Source organism: Rhinoraja longicauda, chromosome 5 (genome assembly GCF_053455715.1).
Source record: "Rhinoraja longicauda isolate Sanriku21f chromosome 5, sRhiLon1.1, whole genome shotgun sequence".
NCBI lineage: Eukaryota > Metazoa > Chordata > Chondrichthyes > Rajiformes > Arhynchobatidae > Rhinoraja > Rhinoraja longicauda.
The window spans coordinates 28,403,666-28,422,948 of NC_135957.1; the positions used below are offsets into that span (position 1 = coordinate 28,403,666).

Below are 19,283 nucleotides of genomic sequence, written 5' to 3' on the forward strand. Positions count from 1 at the left end.
CGTAATTTTCCTTCTTTGTCTTTACATGCCTGTGAATCATTTCAAGGGCTAAACCCTTTCACTGGCACTCAACACTCTGTGAGTGGAAACAAACACAAAGAGTTGGAGTAACTCAGTGGCTCAGGCACCATTCTCTGGAGAATATGAATGGGCAACATTATGGGTTAGGACCCTTCTGCAGGCTGACTCAGAGACCATTTCACCAAACACTTGTGCTGAATAGTACTTTATTGGCACATGTACCGAGATAGTGAAATTCTTTTTTTGCATACAGTTCAGTACAACTATTACTATACATAAGCACGCCTTAAATACAATACGAGTGCACAGAAGTAGTACATTGAAACAGTCCACCAAGGCCTGCTGGATCTCCTGGTTACTAACCATTTTAACTCCATTTCCCATTCCATACCACCCTTTCTGTCTTGGGCTTCCTCTATTACCAAAGTGAGGCCACACGTAATATGGGAGGAGTAATGCCTCATATTCTGGTTGTGCCTCTTATTCCTCTCCTCTGGGCCTCACCTGGACGAGTACCTATCATTCCTTCTTGTAGCTTCACAATTCCTAACTCTTCAATCCCTGTGTCTCACACCTTCTGTCCTTTCAACACTTGGCTTTGTTGAACATCTGCCTATCAAAAAACCGTCCTTAGCTACGTCAGCCAATAATCTGCCAGGCTCTGTCCTGCCTGCTCCTCTCTTCCAGCATTCTTTCCTCCCCTACCATCAGTCTGAAGAAGGGGCCCAACTCGAAATGTCACCTATCCATATTCTCCAGAGATGCTGCCTGACCCGTTGAGTTACTCACAATATTTTGTGTCCCCTTTTGTAAACCAGCATCTGCAGTTCCTCGTTTCTACAAAGCATTTCACATGTTTATGTTCTAAATACAAGAGGAAATTCTAGTACTCACAGCCTTTCGAGCTTTGGAAGGACACTGAAGGATGCGGGTTCTAAAGATTCTATTTGATTGAAGTGGAGATACCTGTTAGAAAATAAATAGAAATTCTTGTTTAAATTTGTGACTTTCAAATAACAAAGTTACATTTGCATTCTTTATTTGCTACATGATTGTGCAGTTTTGGAACCCGGGGTTGTTAAACATCAATTTAAATTAAGCTAAGAAAAGTCAAACATGTACAACATAATGAGAGGCACCAAATTGCGAAAGTGGTTATTTTCTACTCCCCATTCTAAAATGGACTAGGTTAAGCAATTCACTGTTTCAGTGAAACAACATGAACTTTCTTCTTGAGTGCATATCATGGATACAGCTTTCATTCCGTGCTTTCACATAAAAACTTTTAATCACTTGTAAAGCACAAACAACTACAACGAGAAACAATGAATTTTGAGGTTTCTATTTGGACGATTTGGGGTAGTCACTACACTCAAATCAATTTGGTACAAGACTGAATATTGGGAAACTGCCACACAGAAACAAATCAACAGCCCTGGTAACTAGTCGAATGTTACTGAAGACATAATTCCACAGATGTGATCTTGGGCTCTGTTCCTTCCAATGGGCAGTGATTTTGTTGGGAGGCATCCCTGGGGATTCTGGATACATTGCATGTGATAATCAGTACATTAAAATTAAATGGCAGAAAAGCAAGTACTGTATATTCTGTTTCCAAAAATGTGCTCTGCAGTGCTCCATGGAGAACAGTCTGAAGAAGGGTCTCGACCCGAAACGTCACCCATTCCTTCTCTCCTGAGATGCTGCCTGACCTGCTGAGTTACTCCAGCATTTTGTGAATGAATGCACCCATGTATCAATCCTGAAAAAAGACTCAATATCACCTCTCAGTGAACTACCCAAATGCAGTGATGGAAATAGGCAAATAATGATTGCAGCATCAAAGTATCAATGCACTTGAGCTGATGAACTAAGCTACTCAAAGTCTGAAGCTGGTTGATACAAAAATCTTAACTAATCAAGAGAAACAAACTTTTTTTTGGAGAACCACTCAGCAGACTCTTCCAATGCAAAGTACACTAAGTTTTTATACTCTTAAGATCAAAGATAGCAGCAGGCGATTCAATACAATTTCAATAGCTACAATGATATTATTCCCTTCCATGTTTGAGTCTGACAAAAGATTCAATTGAATTACACGGTTACAATGTGATTGCAATGTAACTGCCAAGACACCTCTGAATGTTCTAACACCTTTGTTGGTTTTAGTTTAGTTTAGTTTAGAGATACAGTGTGGAAACAGGCCCTTCGGCCCACCGGGTCCGCGCCGACCAGTGATCCCCGCACATTAACACTATCCTACACCCACTAGGGACAATTTACAGTTATACCAAGCCAATTAACTTACAAACATGTACGTCTTTGGAGTCTGGGAGGAAACCGAAGATCTCAGAGAAAACCCACGCAGGTCACGGGGAGAACATACAAACTCCGTACAGACAGCACCCATAGTCGGGAAAGAACCCTGGTCTCTGGCGCTGCATTCGCTGTAAGGCAGCAACTCTACCGCTGTGCCACTGTGACTGTGACCAAAGTAATTTAAATGGATGGTCTAAAACTTGGAGAACAGGGATCCCAGTTACCCAAAATTAATACTGTGAGGGTTGACTCTCGAGCACACAAAGACCTTATTTATTGATTAAAAGACAAGTATGTCTATGGCCATGCTTGATGTGCCAAGTGATAAAATAAGTCTGCTCTGGAAGTTTTCATCATCTCTACTACAATGGTGCAAAAATAACTTAACCTGGAGATTTCTGCTTTTATGTGGGCTAATTAACACACCACATTGTCTTACTTTTGGTTGATGCATATGAAAAAGAGTCATGGTTATGATTATAGACAGCTGTCTGTTTGCAAAGCTGTCCTTTTAATTTAAAATTGATTACTAATTCCAAGATACATTAAAACAGATATTCCAAAGGTTGGTTCTTGTTTGAAGTAATGGCTTCTACTTCCACATAATCTGAAGCATACAATATTCTAACACTGATACGGTCAATGTGGGGATAATGTTTCTCCTGAATGAGTATCTACAACCTGTGGTTATGGTCTCAAAAAGATTGCTAGTAATGCACCATTTATAAAAATGAATAAACAAATCATTATTTTTACGGCCATTCCAAACATGAAAAAAAGCCCCCATTACAAATTATTGGGAAACAATACTTTTCACCTCATATTACTGTTTCTGTCCCTGTGTTAGTTCCTGCCACTTAGAACTATTTTGCTTTACTTATGCAGTTTAATTCAAAATACTGAACAATTTAGATTGTTCTGAACGAGCAAAAAGAGCTGTCAGTTTACTAATCATGTTCAAATTGTATTTTCATTACACAATATGTGAAAACAGCAGATGCAAAAAAAATCCAAGCAAGGCCATTTCAATGCTGCACATTGAAAACCAAACCTACAAAAAATTGTCCCCAGTCTACCTAAACTCTAATTAGCACATTAATCACACATGCAATTACAGAGAAAAATGAAAGTTCATTTAAAATAAATTATAAATGAACAACAATTTTGTAGAATAATAATATTGTCTTGCCATTTTCCAGCCTATGAGCTGAAATATATTCCAGTCTTCCAGCCTGCTCCAGAGATAGAAGATACCATTATCTTTTAATGGATGCTTTCAAAAAAAGTGAGTCAAGACACAGACCATGGATCCCAAATTGATCCCATTAGGAAAACGGAAATGATAAATTATAAACTGTGTTCATCAATTTGGCACTTTTACCAACACCTCAAATAATGAAACAAGTGTCCCAATCATAAGCAATCTACATGAATGTGCAAACAAAAGCAGCCCAGGCATTTACTGATATATATTTTGCCCTAAAGTTGACAATAATGCTCGCATGCATCGGTGTACACCATAAAACATAACCTCCTCTGGGATTTGCATATTTGCATTGTTTAACACAGAAAGCTTTAAAGCAGTTGTTGGTGACTGAAAGTTGCTCCAATCATCTTCAGTTTAACATCAAAAAATTATCCAATTGACCCTTACAGAAGAATGCGTGTAGGGTGATCAATGCTGAGAACTGAACATCAAGGAAATATGAGCAACTGTGAGAAAGGCAATTGCCAAGATAACAAAAATGTAGGATCAGTCTGGTTGGAGGTAGGAAGCACTGAGATGTAGAGAATATTATCTACAGGCTCCCAAATGGTAGCACGAATACAGGGGATGGCATCAAATTAAATATGCCGGGTATGGTATTAATAATTGACTTTTATTTACAAAGAGATACAAAAAGCTGGAGTAAATCAGCGGGACAGGCAGCATCTCTGGAGGGAAGGAATGGATGATGTTTCGGGTCGAGACCCTTCTTCATACTGGCTAGGGATAAGGGAAATGAGAGATATAGACAGTGATGTGGAGAGATAAAGAACAATGAATGAAAGATATGCAAAAAAGTAACGATGATAAAGGAAACAGGCTGTTTGTAGGATGAAAATGAGAAGCTAGTGCGACTTGGGTGGGGGAGGGATGGAGAGAGAGGGAATGCCGGGGCTACCTGAAGTGAGAGAAATTAATATTTATACCAGTGGGCTGTAAGCTGCCCAAGCAAAATATGAGATTCTGTTCCTCCAATTTGCATTCATCCTTATTCTGACAAAGGAGGAGACTTAGGACAGAAAGGTCTGTGTGGAAACGGGAAGGAGAATTAAAGTGTCCAGCAACCGGGAGATCAGGTTGGTTCAGACGGGCTGAGCGAAGGTGTTCCGCAAAACGATCGCCCAGTCTGCGTTTGGTCTCACCGATGTACAAGAGTCCACATCTTGAACAACGGATACAATAGATGAGGTTGGAGGAGGTGCAAGCGAACTAACCTGAAAGGACTGTCGGGGTCCCTGGACAGATTGGAGGGAGGAGGATGAGCGACAGGTGTTGCATCTTCTGCGGTTGCAGGGGAAGGTACCTGGGGAGGGATGAGTTAACCAGGGAGTTGCGGAGGGAACGGTCGCTGCGGAAGGCGGAAAGGGATGGAGATTGGAAAATGTGGCCAGGGGTGGGATACCGTTGGAGGTGGTGGAAATTTTGGAGGATTATGTGTTGTATGCGATGGCTGATAGGGTGGAAGGTAAGGAATAGGGGGACTGTCTCTGTTGCGACTATGGGAAAGGGGAGCAAGGGCATAGCTGTGGGGTACACAGGGAGACACGAGTGAGGGCCTCATCTAAGATGGGAGAGGGGAAACCCCTTTCCCTAAATTTACATATAGTCTGGTCAAACCAAACTTGCAATAATATTGTGCAGGATGAATGCTCAACGTTCTTATAGTATGGTTTGCTTGACCAGTACCTGAGATGCCAACTAAGGAGCAAGTTAGATAGATACAAAATGCTGGAGTAACTCAGCAGTTCAGGCAGCATCTCTGGAGAAAAAGTATTGGTGATGTTTTGGGTTGGGGCCCTTCTTCAGACTGAAAGTAGGGAGTGGTGTGAAGAGCTGGAGGCGAGAAAAGAACAGGTCCAATCAGGGTAGGGAACAAATGATCCCAGGCAGGGAGGTGCCCTGGTAGGCTCGGAAAGGTGTGATCTCGAGAGGGATACAATGTGGTGAACTGCGGCCGACAGCATCTCCCGGTTGCCAACCATTTTAACTCCCCTTCTCATTCCTATACCAACCTTTCGGTCCCTGGGCCTCCTCCATTGTCAGAGTGAGTGCCCACAGAAACTGGAGGAGCAGTACCACATATCTCGCTTGGGTAGTTTACAACCAACCCAGTGGTATGAATGTTGAATTTTGAGTCTATTTTTTGCAATAATCCAGCATCTGCAGCTCTTTGTTTCTACAAGGAGCGGGTTAGATTAGGTTAATGAAAATGGATTGATAATCTTGTTTCACAGTGCACTTTAGGGAAAGGTGAATGTGATGTGACAGGATTCTTCACAACGACAGAAACCTAAATAAAGAAAACTATAAAGTCATGAAGGGAGCTTCATTAACAGTAGTAGACCTGGGCTCAGAGAGTTGTAAACTTCAGCAAATTAAGACACAGAGTTTTATTAAGAGAGGTAAACATGAAAGGAACATAAAAGCATACTGCAAAGCATTCTACACATGAAGACAAAAAACATGAACAAAGACTCATGTTATCTATCACAGTCAGAAGTGGGAGCATTTATCAAGGTGAAAAGAAAAGTGGCAGAGCAACAAAATAAATACTTTGGTTTTGCCTTCACAAGAGTGAACATAAATAACTTCTTAGAAATGTCAAGGAACCAAGAGTCCAATGAAAGGGAGGAATTTAACTAAATGGATAGCTGAAAAAAAAGTGCTGGAGAAATTAATGGCATTCAAAATCATTTAATTCTCATGGACCAGATAATTTATATCCCAGACAACCAAAAGTAGCAGCTGTAGAGAGTGTAATGTAACAGCTTCTACAGCTTGGAGATTGGCAAATGTAACCCTGGAATTAAAATAAAATAGAGTAAGAAATCAGCAGAAATTATAGATTGGTTAGTCTAACATGACCAGTAAAGAAAATACTGGAGTCTATTATGAAGGATAATAGCACAATTTGAAAATATTAATGGATTCGGCAAAGTCAACATGGATTTATGAAGGGGGGGGGGGGGGGGAGGGAGGGGGGGGGGAAGAGAGGGTCGGTGTGGTTCCAGAATGAAGACATAGAGTCTCAGAATTCAGGGAAAGAATGAATATGGGACACAGCCAAGGAGAGATTTCCTCAATCAGAAGATGTTAATTTTGTGGATTATATTCTTATATCATTGTGCCACAGAAAACTGTGGATGCCAAATTGCTGAATATATTTCAGGAAACAGATAGATTTCTGGACATCATGAATTTTGAGGGGAGAGTGATCCATGCTCTCAGTGAATAGCCGAGCAGTCTTAACGAGCAGGGCTGAACAGCCTGCTCCTCTTCCCACGTACCACATTTGTACTTCTCCAGCAGTGTCTTGGGGCTGAGGATGACCTGCATTGACCATGCGTTCAGAGTTGACTGATGAGGGGAAGGAAGGGCCACAGGTTGAATGGTGCTCCTTGCACCATGCCCACTAAGCTTCTGCATAATCGATTCTGGAACAGCCCTTGTCAGCTCTCCAGCAATGACAAGCAAGTCATCAGAATGGACCAATTTTGTGGCCAATTTCGACGAGTTACAAAATATCCATTGATTTATTGGACAATGGGCATGTCTTTTAATTATAGACAATACCATTGTTATTGTGCTGTAGAACATTTGGCATTAAAGAAACAAATGTTATCTATTTAAATCATTGCTTCCTCACAAATATTTGAAATCAAAGGATTTCAACATATCCATATTTTAAAGATCATTTGTGTTTGATCTGATTCTCCTTAACCATGTACCTGTTCCAACTGCATATAATGTTTATGGAGTTAATTAAATATTGTAGACACGGGTAACTGCAGGTACTGGTTTAACCAAATTAAAAATTGTAGTTCTTGGTCCCTGCTTACTTGAAAGTGATTAGCAGATCATCCAGTTTGGTGATATCACCAAGGTCATTACTCTTGAACAGAAGTACAGGTACGTCCAAAGACGTACAGGTATGTAGGTTAATTGACTGGGTAAAATGTAAAAATTGTCCCTAGTGGGTGTAGGATAGTGTTAATGTACGGGGATCGCTGGGCGGCACGGACTTGGTGGGCCGAAAAGGCCTGTTTCCGGCTGTATATATATGATGATGATGATGATGATGATGAGAAGTGGTCATTGAAAAATATGACTTTAAATCAAAGCACATAAGTAACATAGCTTGATATTAAAATTAAGCACCTTTGCGTTCAACTACAAGCCCTATTTCTTTGCCAATCCCATTAATTTGGGGCCCGTGACATGTGCATTAAACCCTTCATTAGATTCACTCTTCCAGCGTTATGTATCACTGATATGAAATACCAGAGTTTGAGTAAGCACTTGTAATGACTTTTCTGTCATACAAACCCACGTGCAACATATTTGTTCTTATTCATCAGGTGTAACGTTTTGCTTTCACAATACAAATTTGCGACAATCCCATTCACAGTCCAGAGACTGTGATTTTTGTGCAGATTCAACATCCACAGGGGCAGCCTTTGCATTGCTCCATGCACTACATTCCATAACAATTCTGCTGTGCAGTCCCCCTCTCCAGGTCAGCAGACTATCAGAGGCACAGCCCTAAAAGCCTAAAACTGCAATGTGCTTCAGCTTTTACACAACTCACTGGGTACAATGATGTCTCAGAATTTGGAAAGAAAACCAAAAGACGCTGCATGTAACCAATTTATCACCATTTAAAATTTAAACCAACTGCTTCGTTAAAAAGGATTTTTCACATGAAAATACAGAGGAAGCTTCCTTATGCTCAAACTCATATCAAGGATAAACAAATCACAACCTTGTGTTCAAACGATGTTTTTGGCAGTCCCTCAGGGCTGAGGATGACATCCGTTGTGCGTTAGGAGCTTGTTGATGTTAATTACTGAGTTAGTGATGTTGTTTTCCCATTTTAAAAAGTGGAAAATAGATTACCAATGCCAACATGTGGAGGGTTGCTATCAATAAGTTACACACAAAAAGCTGGAGTAACTCAGCAGGTCAGGCAGCATCTCTGGAGAGAAGGGAATGGGTGACGTTTCGGGTCGAGACCCTTCTTCAGACTATCAATATGTTGCTATAGATGAATTCGACTGAAGTGCCTGTTTCCAATGTTTCCATGCTGTATAACTAATAAGCCTAAAATGCGAGTCACATTATACAAATGTAGATTTTATAAGGGGAGAAAGGGGCACTAGTATATATATTATATGCCGTGCCAGATTACAGACAAAGTAAATATTTGCTTCTTCACAAACTGCCACTGAACAGCTCCTGGGAATTGTGCAATGCCTTGGTGATAAGAAAATGTATCTCATTATATGCTAGAAATAACTAAAGTTTCATAGCTTGCCTGAAAAGAACATCCTGCAGCCGACCTTGAAAGTGCCGGAGGCAATACCTTGGTCCCCCACCTACTGTCCCACTCCACATGTCTCTCATCGCCAGCGGCTCCCTCCTTGGTTTTCGGGACTTCAGAGCTTCCCCCTGTAGGCAGCGGCCCAACAGGCTCTTCTTCGCTGGTGCGAACCAGGCCTGCTGCCACATCTGGCCGCGGGCAGCCTGCCGGGTCTTTGTTCACATCGGCCGCCGGGTCCGTCCTTGTTCTCAGCGGGCCGCCGATTGTCCATGATGCCAAGTCAGTGGGCCACCAGTTGCCCATGGCACCAAGTCAGAATGACACAAACAGTCTTTGAAATCAGTAGCTTGCTGGCCCTGATACACTAAATTCAGTAAATATCAACTGCTCATTTTATTTTTGTTGAATACACAAGCTTTAGCCTACCTCTCTATGCCATCTGTACCATATACACAATATTCTCCATATATGCCATAGTTAGGCCTCTTAAATATGTTCTCATATGCTCCAAATTATTTAATCAGCACAAAGCATACAATATTTTAATGCAGAAATCTGGTTACTCTAGGACAAATCCAATAGCTCCAATTATGGCAATAATTATATGGATGGATTAGCTTTTAGGACTAGTGTTTACTTTTTCATCAAATGCTAAAAAGGCATGATGGGCGCATTGCTAGAAACCAAACATAAGATGTTCTTCTACAATCGTTCTACTCGTGTGCCAAGCCACCACTGAAAATCCAGGCCCTGTTTTTCGCTTGATTTTGTCACAAATCCTGATCATCTTTACTTTAGATTTCTGACATAGTTTTTTAATATCATTTTACTCCAGAACTGACAGGCAAAAATGTTTATGTTTTATTTATCTAGAATAAACGGTTGCTTAAAACATTAAAGTAAACTGGTTGCCCTAATGACTACCAGTATCTTACATCCATTGCTTTGGTCCCTTCTCCAAAGCCCAACTAATAGAGAGGTAACATGAGTCATAAGTTTTGGAAGCAAAGTTGGGGACATAAACAGGCCACGCTCACAAGAATTTAGTTAAGAATGATTTTGGCACGTACAGGCCACTAAATTGTGGGTACATTCTTGTGGCTGGTGGGTATATGGAAAGAGCTACCAATGGAGGTAATTGAGGCAGGTACTAGACCAACATTCAAAATACTTTTGGACAGGTACATGGATAGGAAAGGTATGGAGGGATATGGGCGTTGGGCCAAAGGGCCTGTTTCCATGCCGTATGACTCTAAATCTAACATGCTAATGCTCAGCAGAGTCTACTTTCAATTATGGCAAATTACACAATGCAGGATAAAAATCAGTTTGCTGCTCAGCTCATCTGCTTTGAAATAAAGCTGATTAACCTCTCGCAACTGCCCCCTCGAGTATATTTTTCCAGTCCTGATAAAAGTTAAATTGGACTACTCTAGGAAATAAATTATGCAACCCCTTTCAGGGTCAGGTGAGAGGGGAACGATTTCATAATAACCGGCGGGGCAACTTTTTCAAACAGAGGGTGGTGAGTATATGGAATGAGCTGCCTGAGGAAGTGGCTGAGACAGGTTCAATAACATTTAAAAGACATACGGTCAAGTACATGGAAAGGAAAGGTTTAGAGGGATATGGGGTGAATGTGGGTAAATGGAAGTAACTCAGATGGGGCATTTTGGTCGGCGTGGACAAATTGGACCCAAGGGCCCATTTTCCTGCCGTATGACTCTTACCAGATGACTATTGCTGTGCTGCTCTATCCTGCTATTAAACGGTTAGACTGCACCCTGGTGTATGACAATAAACTAATCTGAATCTGAGTTGTGCCAGAAATATCCAAAATACACACCGAATGTTCAAGAAAAATAGTCAACTATTTCAGTTTCAGGATTAAGAGCCACAACATTTGAAATTCAGAGGTTACACGAATATATGGTAAAAATATAGAATTAGATTTATTTTCAAATCCGCATTAATAAGTGGGAGCTAAAGTTAGACTTCTAAACAGTTTTATATTGTTAGCAGAATACCTTTTATGATCCTCCTTAAGAATTTTCAGCAAAATAACCATAAGTACATGGAAGGATGCAAGTGGCCATAAAACAAAAGTGCCATTATATGATCTCAGCAAACCTCTCTTCTCTCTGTGGTAAAATAACAACTTTCTCAGCTTCAAATCTAAAATCCAAAATGTTATATTCATCATACCTCTCTCTCCTGGACAGTACTAGCAATGACAAGAAACATTTTTCTTTTGGCCAGTGTAGAATACAGAAACTCAATTAATGCTCTTGGTTTACACAGAAAATGTTATCCTTAAACTATACGAGCTCACATTAATGTGACCTAATACATCATTAACCATAGGCAAGTGAGATACAGACATAATCTTAGGCTGCTGCACATAGAAATAATAATTTCTTGCAGAAAGAAAGGTTGGCTCTGTTACGCTCAAAGAATAACATTGGCAGGCACCTGGTATTGGTGTGGTTTAGTATCAGTTGTAATGCCATCAAGACAGTGGCAAAAGATAAAACAACTCCGCAGGAGAACATAATCAAGCAGGTTTCACTGTTTACCTCAATACTGACAGAACACAACAAAAAGGTTGACAACCTACGAGTCCACTTTAAAAAGCTCAACAGTGCACAATAGAACAACCTTTTCCTGAGCTAGTGAGGGGTTAAGTCAGGATATCAAGGTGACAGCTTAATTTGCATCTACAAGGATGCAAATATTGCACTCAAAGAAGCCGTTATCTTGAAATACCAACCTTAATAATAGGACATTTTTCAGTGGTTTTGAAAATTGCATTATTTTTCAGTTGTCATTTTTTCAAGGACCATTACATCTTTTGCAGAACTTATCAAGACAGGTGTTGTAAACCCACCCTTCAGACTGGAAATGCTCCTGCTAGCTCTTGTGCACTTATAAATTATGATTCAAGACTTCACTTGAAGGTGGTAAGCTGCTACCATTTACCTCCACAATTGAAGTCACAAACCTTCAGATGGCTGATGGCCAATAATTTCTCAAGAGTGTTCTGAGATTGGACTCCTCAAAGAGTCCAATTTCATACAATTTCCCAGCACTTTATGTGGAGAAGTGCGTCTGCTGAGCTTGAGCCAAATTGCATTTGGCAGTGAAATGGTGGGCCATTCATTTCAATGAAGAACAACTGCTGCGAGGGAAAAGGGCATGAATGTGATTTACATCAAGTTAATCAGCTTAGACTTACTGAATTGCTTTTCTGGTGCTTTAATGTTCTAAAACATTGTTAATAATGTAAAAAATATTTGATTTTTAACAGATCGCAGATGTTTTTGAATATTTGTGAAAGACAGACGCCTCCGCAAACTTGGTAAGCTCTTTATTGCATGCTCATTGCGGAGGTTCAACTTCCAAAGCAAATCTGTGGGAATTTATAGTGTAGACAATCAACCAGCTGATGGTCAGTTTCTAGGAGGGGATTCTTCCTGGGGTCCTATTCTGAAGTGAGTGTTTTTCTTTCCACACATGCTGACTGGCCTGCAAAGTATTCCCAGTACTTTCACTTATATTTTACATCTGGTGTCCGGCACAATATATTGGCCTCCTTGTTTAATAAAGGATGTAATTGTGGTGTAAACCATGGAAGGCTTACCTGACAGATACCTGGAAGGGGTGGATTGTCTTTTGAGCAAAGGCTGTCTTTAGTTTGTAAATGTGAAAGGGAACGAGGTGTCAGGGATGTACCGAGGGATCTTGGGGTCCAAGTCCACAACTTCCTGAAAGTGGGAACACAAGTAGATAGAATAGTAAAGAAGATATGGTATGCTTATGTTCATTGGCCAGGGTATTGAGTATTAGAATCAGGAAGCCATGACTAGAGTTTTGCGTGCAGTTCTGGTCATCCCATTCTAGGAAGGATGTGAAGGCTTTGGAAAGGGTGCAGTGGTGATTTACCTAAACAATGCCAACATCTGAAATGCTGGAGTTTGCGGAGAGACCTCATGGAAATGTATAAATTTATGAGAGGTATTGATCAGATAGACAGTGGTGGATAAGTGCCTGGATTGCAAAGCCAGGAATGGTGGTTGAGGTAGATAAGATAGTGGAATTTAAGAGACTTTTGGATGGCACATGGATATGCAAAGAATGGAGGGATATGGGTTATATGCAGGCAGATAAGAGTTGGTCTTAGCATTAGGTTCAGCACAGACATAGTGGTCGAAGGGCCTGATTTTGTGCAATACTATTCTATGTTCTATTTAAACATAAGATCATGAGGGTTTCTGACGGGGAGGATGTGGAGAGAATGCTACAACTTCTTAGATCACTTTCAAAAAGAAGAGGCTACCATTTAGAACAGAAATGAAGCAAAAATGTTTCCTCACAGAACGTTATGCATCTTTGGGATGCATCGACGTCGACAACAGCCATTGCCTGACCCTCAATCACCTTTGCCACCTCCAAAAACTCCTTATTGACTGTTAACTTTAATTTTTACACTCACAAGGCCCTTCCAAAATTGCCCCATTGATAAGTTATTTTTTAACTTGTAGTAATACAGATTTGCTTGCAACCTACATGATTCAAAGATCAGGTTTTTATTTTAGAAAAAGGCATCCAAAATCAATTGCTGCCAGTAGAGTGACTGGGCTGACTAATTGTGCAGCACAGCAAATCAATCTTCTTCACAATAGCTAGACAGAAATCGCTGCCATTTTCACAGTAACATCAACTTTACAACTGTCCTCATTCAGAACTGATTCTGCATCTGTAAAATGGGATTAACACCAACTCAAAGTAATATTCAAAATTGTTTTGCTGGCCTTTGCACTTTCCAAAACAAGACCAAGCCAACACAATCTAATTTCTTTCACCCACGTAAAAATCATATTATGGCGAGTCTGGAGGCTCGTTCTTTGTTGAAGAAGTTTATTGCGACAGCAATATTCGATCACAAAGTTTACTGAACGAGATTACAGACAACCATTAATTCTAACTGTTCACTTCGAAGAAGTCTCCCAACTACTGGTTTTTGGGCGCCAAAACCACACGTGACCACGCTGTCCAATCAGCGGTCTCACTCCCTGAACCAATCCCTACGGTCGCACCCACACGTGACCTTGCTGGCCAATCTGAGGGTTCGACACCCAGGACCAATCTCTATGGTCGCTACAATATTACATTAAGTCGCATTCCAAAAGACAAAATTAAAATTCACAGCATCAGTGTGGGTCCTTTGATTAATTTGATCAAGTGCTTCCAGAATTTTAATCTCATTCTCTTTATCCTTTCTCGGCCTAACAAATATCCAGTCTAGCATAATAATCTGAAACTTTTTCCCACTGTTGCATTAGTTCACATACCTGTTATAGACTGAACTATTTATTGATGTTGTATTGAACCAGTTGCATTAGATTAGTGATTACATAATAATCCATCGTTAATGGTTTTAAAAACTGAGAATGAGAAAATAAATTTAAAAGTTGCAGATAACAGTACATTCAGTGCTGCCAAATTTGAAGAGTCTACCTACATCCATACTCCCTATCTTTGCCTGAAGTTGGAATCTGTTCTAAATTATGCAACTGCCTGATACAAAGCATGAAAAATCAACACTGCCATATATTTCCTATTCACATGAAACTTGCTGGCTCCAAAATTGCTCAGGAAGGCAAAGGCAGCAGTTATGCCAGGAATGCAAGTGTCCTGAGGCATTTGTCCAAGCAGATGGTCAGGGCTCAACCCACCCATTTAACATAAAGCTGGCACGCCCAGCTCAGGAATCCACCAAATCGGAGATTGGAAGCTCCAGTAATGCAAAATAAAAAAGATAGATGCTGCAAATCTGAAATTTAAAAAACTGAAAATGCTAGAAATTGACAACAATTCAGGCAGCATCTGCCCAGAAAGAACCATGTCCATGAAGACTTGTTAATTGCAGCTGATATATCTGGATATTTAAATTGAAGATGAAGAGGGGCAGAGGAAAGAGTAAAAAATATGAAATATTGGTAATATTGACAAAAAAGGTGCCTGCAGTGCAATGTTTCAGATACGAGGAGAGACAGGATAGGCTGCGTTTCCCACCTGCGGATGGGTGCTCGGCCAAGAGTCAAGAGTGTTTTATTGTCATATGTCCCAGATAGAACAATGAAATTCTTACTTGCTGCAGCACAACAGAATATGTAAACACAGTACACCATAAACAATATGATAAACGAGAGGAAAAAAAAGCTCAGTGTGTATATATACACATACTCACGTACACACATATATATTTACACAAATAGATTTACTGTCATATAAACTGATGAGCCAAAACATTATGACCACCGGCCTAATATGCTGTTGGTCCTCCGTATGCCGCCAAAACAGCGCTGACCCGCTGAGGCATGGTCTCTGCAAGACCCCTGAAGGTGTCCTGTGGTATCTGGCACCAAAACATTAGCAGCAGATCCTTTAAGTCCTGCAAGTTGCGAGGTGGAGCGGCCATGGATCGGACTTGTCGATACAGCACATCCCACAGATGAATGAGATTTGGAGAATTGGGAGGCCAGGACAACACTGTGAACACTTCATCATCGGACTAGGCGACCTTCTTCCACTGCTCTAAGGTCCAGTTCCGACGCTCACATGCCCAATGTAAGCGCTTTTGACGGAGGACAGGGGTCATCATGGGCACTCTGACCGGTCTGCAGCTACACAGCCCCATACGCAGCAGTGTACTGTGCACTGTGTATTGTGACACATTCCTCCCATGACCACCATTAAAATTTTCTGTGACTTGTGCCACAGTAGACCTTCTGTTGGTTCGGACCTCACGGGATAGCCTTTGTTGCCCTTGCGCATCGATGAGCCTTGGGCGCCCAACACCCTGTTGCCGTTTTGTCCCTCCTTGGACCACTGTCGGTAGGTACTCACCATTGCTGACCGGGAGCACCCCACAAGTTTTGCCGTTTCAGAGATGCTCTGACCCAGTCGTCTGGCCATAACAATTTGGCCCTCATCAAAGTCGCTCAGGTCTTTACTCCTGCCCATTTCTCCTGCATCCAACACATCAACTTCAAGAACTGACTGTTCACTTGCTGCCTAATATATCCCACGCCTTGACAGGTGCCATTGTAACAAGATAATCAATGTTATTCACTTCACCTGTTAGTGGTCATAATATTTTGGCTCATCGGTGTGTGTGTGTGTGTGTGTGTGTATATATATAATATATAATATATATATATATATATGTATATATATATATATATATATATATATATATATATATATATATACACATATACACACATATATATACCACATAGAAAGCTGTATTTATATTTTGTCCCCCCATTCCAGGGCACCATAATGTTTGGGACACATGGCTTCCCAGGTGTTTGTAATTGCTCAAGTGTATTTAATTGCCTCCTTAATGCAGGTACAAGAGAGCACTCAGAACCTAGTCTTTCCTCCAGTCTTTCCATCACCTTTGGAACTATTATTGCTGTTTATCAACATGAGGACCAAAGTTGTGCCAATGAAAGTCAAAGAAGCCATTATGAGACAGAGAAACAAGAATAAAACTGTTAAGAGACATCAGCCAAACCTTTGGCTTACCAAAATCAACTGTTTCGAAAATCATTAAGAAGAGAGCACTGGTGAGCTTACTAATCGCAGAGACTGGCAGGCCAAGGAAGACCTCCATAGCTGATGACAGAAGAATTCGCTCTTTAATAAAGAAAAAATCCCCAATCACCTGTCCGATATATCAGAATCACTCTTCAGGAGTGGATTTGCCAATGACCATTGTCCGCAGAAGACTTCATGACAGAAATACAGAGGCTACACTGCAAGATGCAAACCACCGGTTAGCCACAAAAATAGGATGGCCAGGTTACAGTTTGCCATGAAGTAATTAAAAGAGCAACCACAGTTCTGGAAAAAGGTCTTGTGGACAGATGAGATGGATGAACTTATATCAGAGTGATGGAAAGAGCAAAGTATGGAGAACAGAAGGAACTGCCCAAGATCGATAGAATACCACCTCATCTGTGAAATACGGTGGTGGGGGTGTTATGGCCTGGGCATGTATGGCTGCTGAAGGTACTGGCTCACTTATCTTCATTGATGATACAACTGGGAAGGGGAAGAGAAAGATCTCATATTTCTCTTGGGCAATTTACACCCCAGCGGTATGAACATTGACTTCTCCAACTTCAGTTCCTATGTCCCTCTCCTTCCCATCCCCATTCCCAGTTCTCCCACTGTCTTCCTGTCTCCTACTACATCCTATCTTTGTCCCACCCCCTCCCCAGACATCAGTCTGAAGAAGGGTCTTGACCCAAAACGTCACCCATTCCTTCTCTCCTGAGATGCTGCCTGACCCGCTGAGTTACTCCAGCATTTTGTGTCTACCATCAGCAGTTCTATCGTCAATGAAGATAAATGAGCCAGTACCTTCAGCAGCCATACATACCCACCACTGTGTTTCACAGGTGAGGTGATATACTTTGAATCTTGGGCAGTTCCTTCTCTCCTCCATACTTCGTCTCATCTGTCCACAAGACCTTTATCCAGAACTGTGGTTGCTCTTTAAAGTACTTCTTGGCAAATTGTAACCTGGCCATCCTATTTTTGCAACTAACCAGTGGTTTGCATCTTGCAGTGTGGCCTCTGTATTTCTGTTCGTGAAGTCTTCAGCGGACAGTGGTCATTGACAAATCCACACCTGACCCCTGAAGATTGTTTCTGATCTGTTGGACAGGTGTTTGGGGATTTTTCTTTATTATAGAGAGAATTCTTCTGTCATCAGCTGTGGAGGTCTCCCTTGGCCTGCCAGTCCCTTTGCGATTCGAAAGCTCACCAGTGCTCTCTTTCTTCTTAATGATGTTCCAAACAGTTAATTTCGGTAAGCCTAAGGTTTGGCTGATGTCTCTAACAGTTTATTCTTGTTTCTCAGTCTCATAATGGCTTCTTTGACTTTCATTGGCACAACTTTGGTCCTCATGTTGATAAACAGCAATAAAAGTTTCCAAAGGTGTTGGAAAGACTGGAGGAAAGACAAGGTGCTTAGAGCTCTCTTGTACCTGCATTAAAGAGGCAATTAAACACACCTGAGCAATTACAAACGCATGTGAGGCCATGTGTTCCAAACATTATGGTGCCCTGAAAAGGGGAGGGGGGGGGGGCTATGTATAAACACAGCTGTAATTTCTACATGGTGAAACCAAAATGTATAAAAATGGCCTTTATTAAAATCTGACAATGTGCACTTTAACCACATGTGATTTTTTCTATTACAAAATCTCAGATTGTGGAGTACAGAGGCAAATAAATAAATGATGGGTCTTTGTCCCAAACATTATGGAGGGCACTGTATACACACATATAAATATATTCACACACATTTTTTATACACATACACATTATGACCACTGACAGGTGAAGTGAATAATATTGTGTTACATATCTTGTAACATATCTTGTTACAATGGCACCTGTCAAGGGTTGGGATATATTAGACAGCAAGTGAACAGGTAGTTCTTGAAGTTGATGTGTTGGATGCAGGAGAAATGGGCAGGAGTAAAGACCTGAGCGACTTTGACAAGGGCCATATTGTTATGGCCTGACGACTGGGTCAGAGCATCTCTGAAACGGCAAGGCTTGTGGGGTGCTCCCGGTCAGCAGTGGTGAGTACTTACCGACAGTGGTCCAAAGAGGGGCAAACCACAAACCGGCGACAGGGTGTTGGGCGCCCAAGTCTCATCGATGTGCGAGGGCAACGAAGGCTATCCCATCTGGTCTGAACCGACTGTGGGAAGACGACAGGCCAGTGGAGGGAGTGTGATGCTCTGGGCAATGTTCTGCTGGGAAACCCTGGGTGCGGCCATTCATGTGAACGTCAATTTGACCCGTGTCACCTACCTAAACATCATTGCAGACCAGGTACACCCTTCATGGCAATGGTATTCCCTGATGGCAGTGGCCTCTTTCAGCAGGATAATGCACCCTGCAACACTGCACACAATGTTCGGGAATGGTTTGAGGAACATGATGAAGTGTTCACAGGGTTGCCCTGGCCTCCAAATTCTCCAGATCTCAATCCGATTGAGCATCTGTGGGATGTGCTGGATCGACAAGTCCGATCCAGGGTGGCTCCACCTCGTAATTTTACAGGTGTTGAAGGATCTGCTGCTAATGGTTTGGTGCCAGATACCACAGGATACTTTCAGAGGCTGTGTGTGTATGTGTGTGTGTGTACATAATATATATATATATATAAAAAATTTTGAGTGTGTGTACATGTGTGTGTGTGTGTGTGTGTGTGTGTGTGTGTGTATATATATATATATATATATAAACATAGCACAAAAAGTA

General features: G+C 41.3%; 1 protein-coding gene across 4 annotated transcripts in view; it reads right to left on the reverse strand.

The window, feature by feature from the left end:
- Positions 1-19,283, reverse strand: part of pxdn (peroxidasin) — a 175,444-nt gene that overhangs the window by 59,642 nt on the left and 96,519 nt on the right. For all 4 annotated transcript variants that reach the window (XR_013547263.1, XM_078399189.1, XM_078399190.1 and 1 more), the window contains one exon: positions 916-987. Coding sequence is in view for 3 of the 4 variants with exons in the window: in XM_078399189.1 (XP_078255315.1) it covers positions 916-987 (72 nt within the window). In the remaining variant the exon portion in view is untranslated. The remainder of the gene's footprint in view (positions 1-915; positions 988-19,283) is intronic.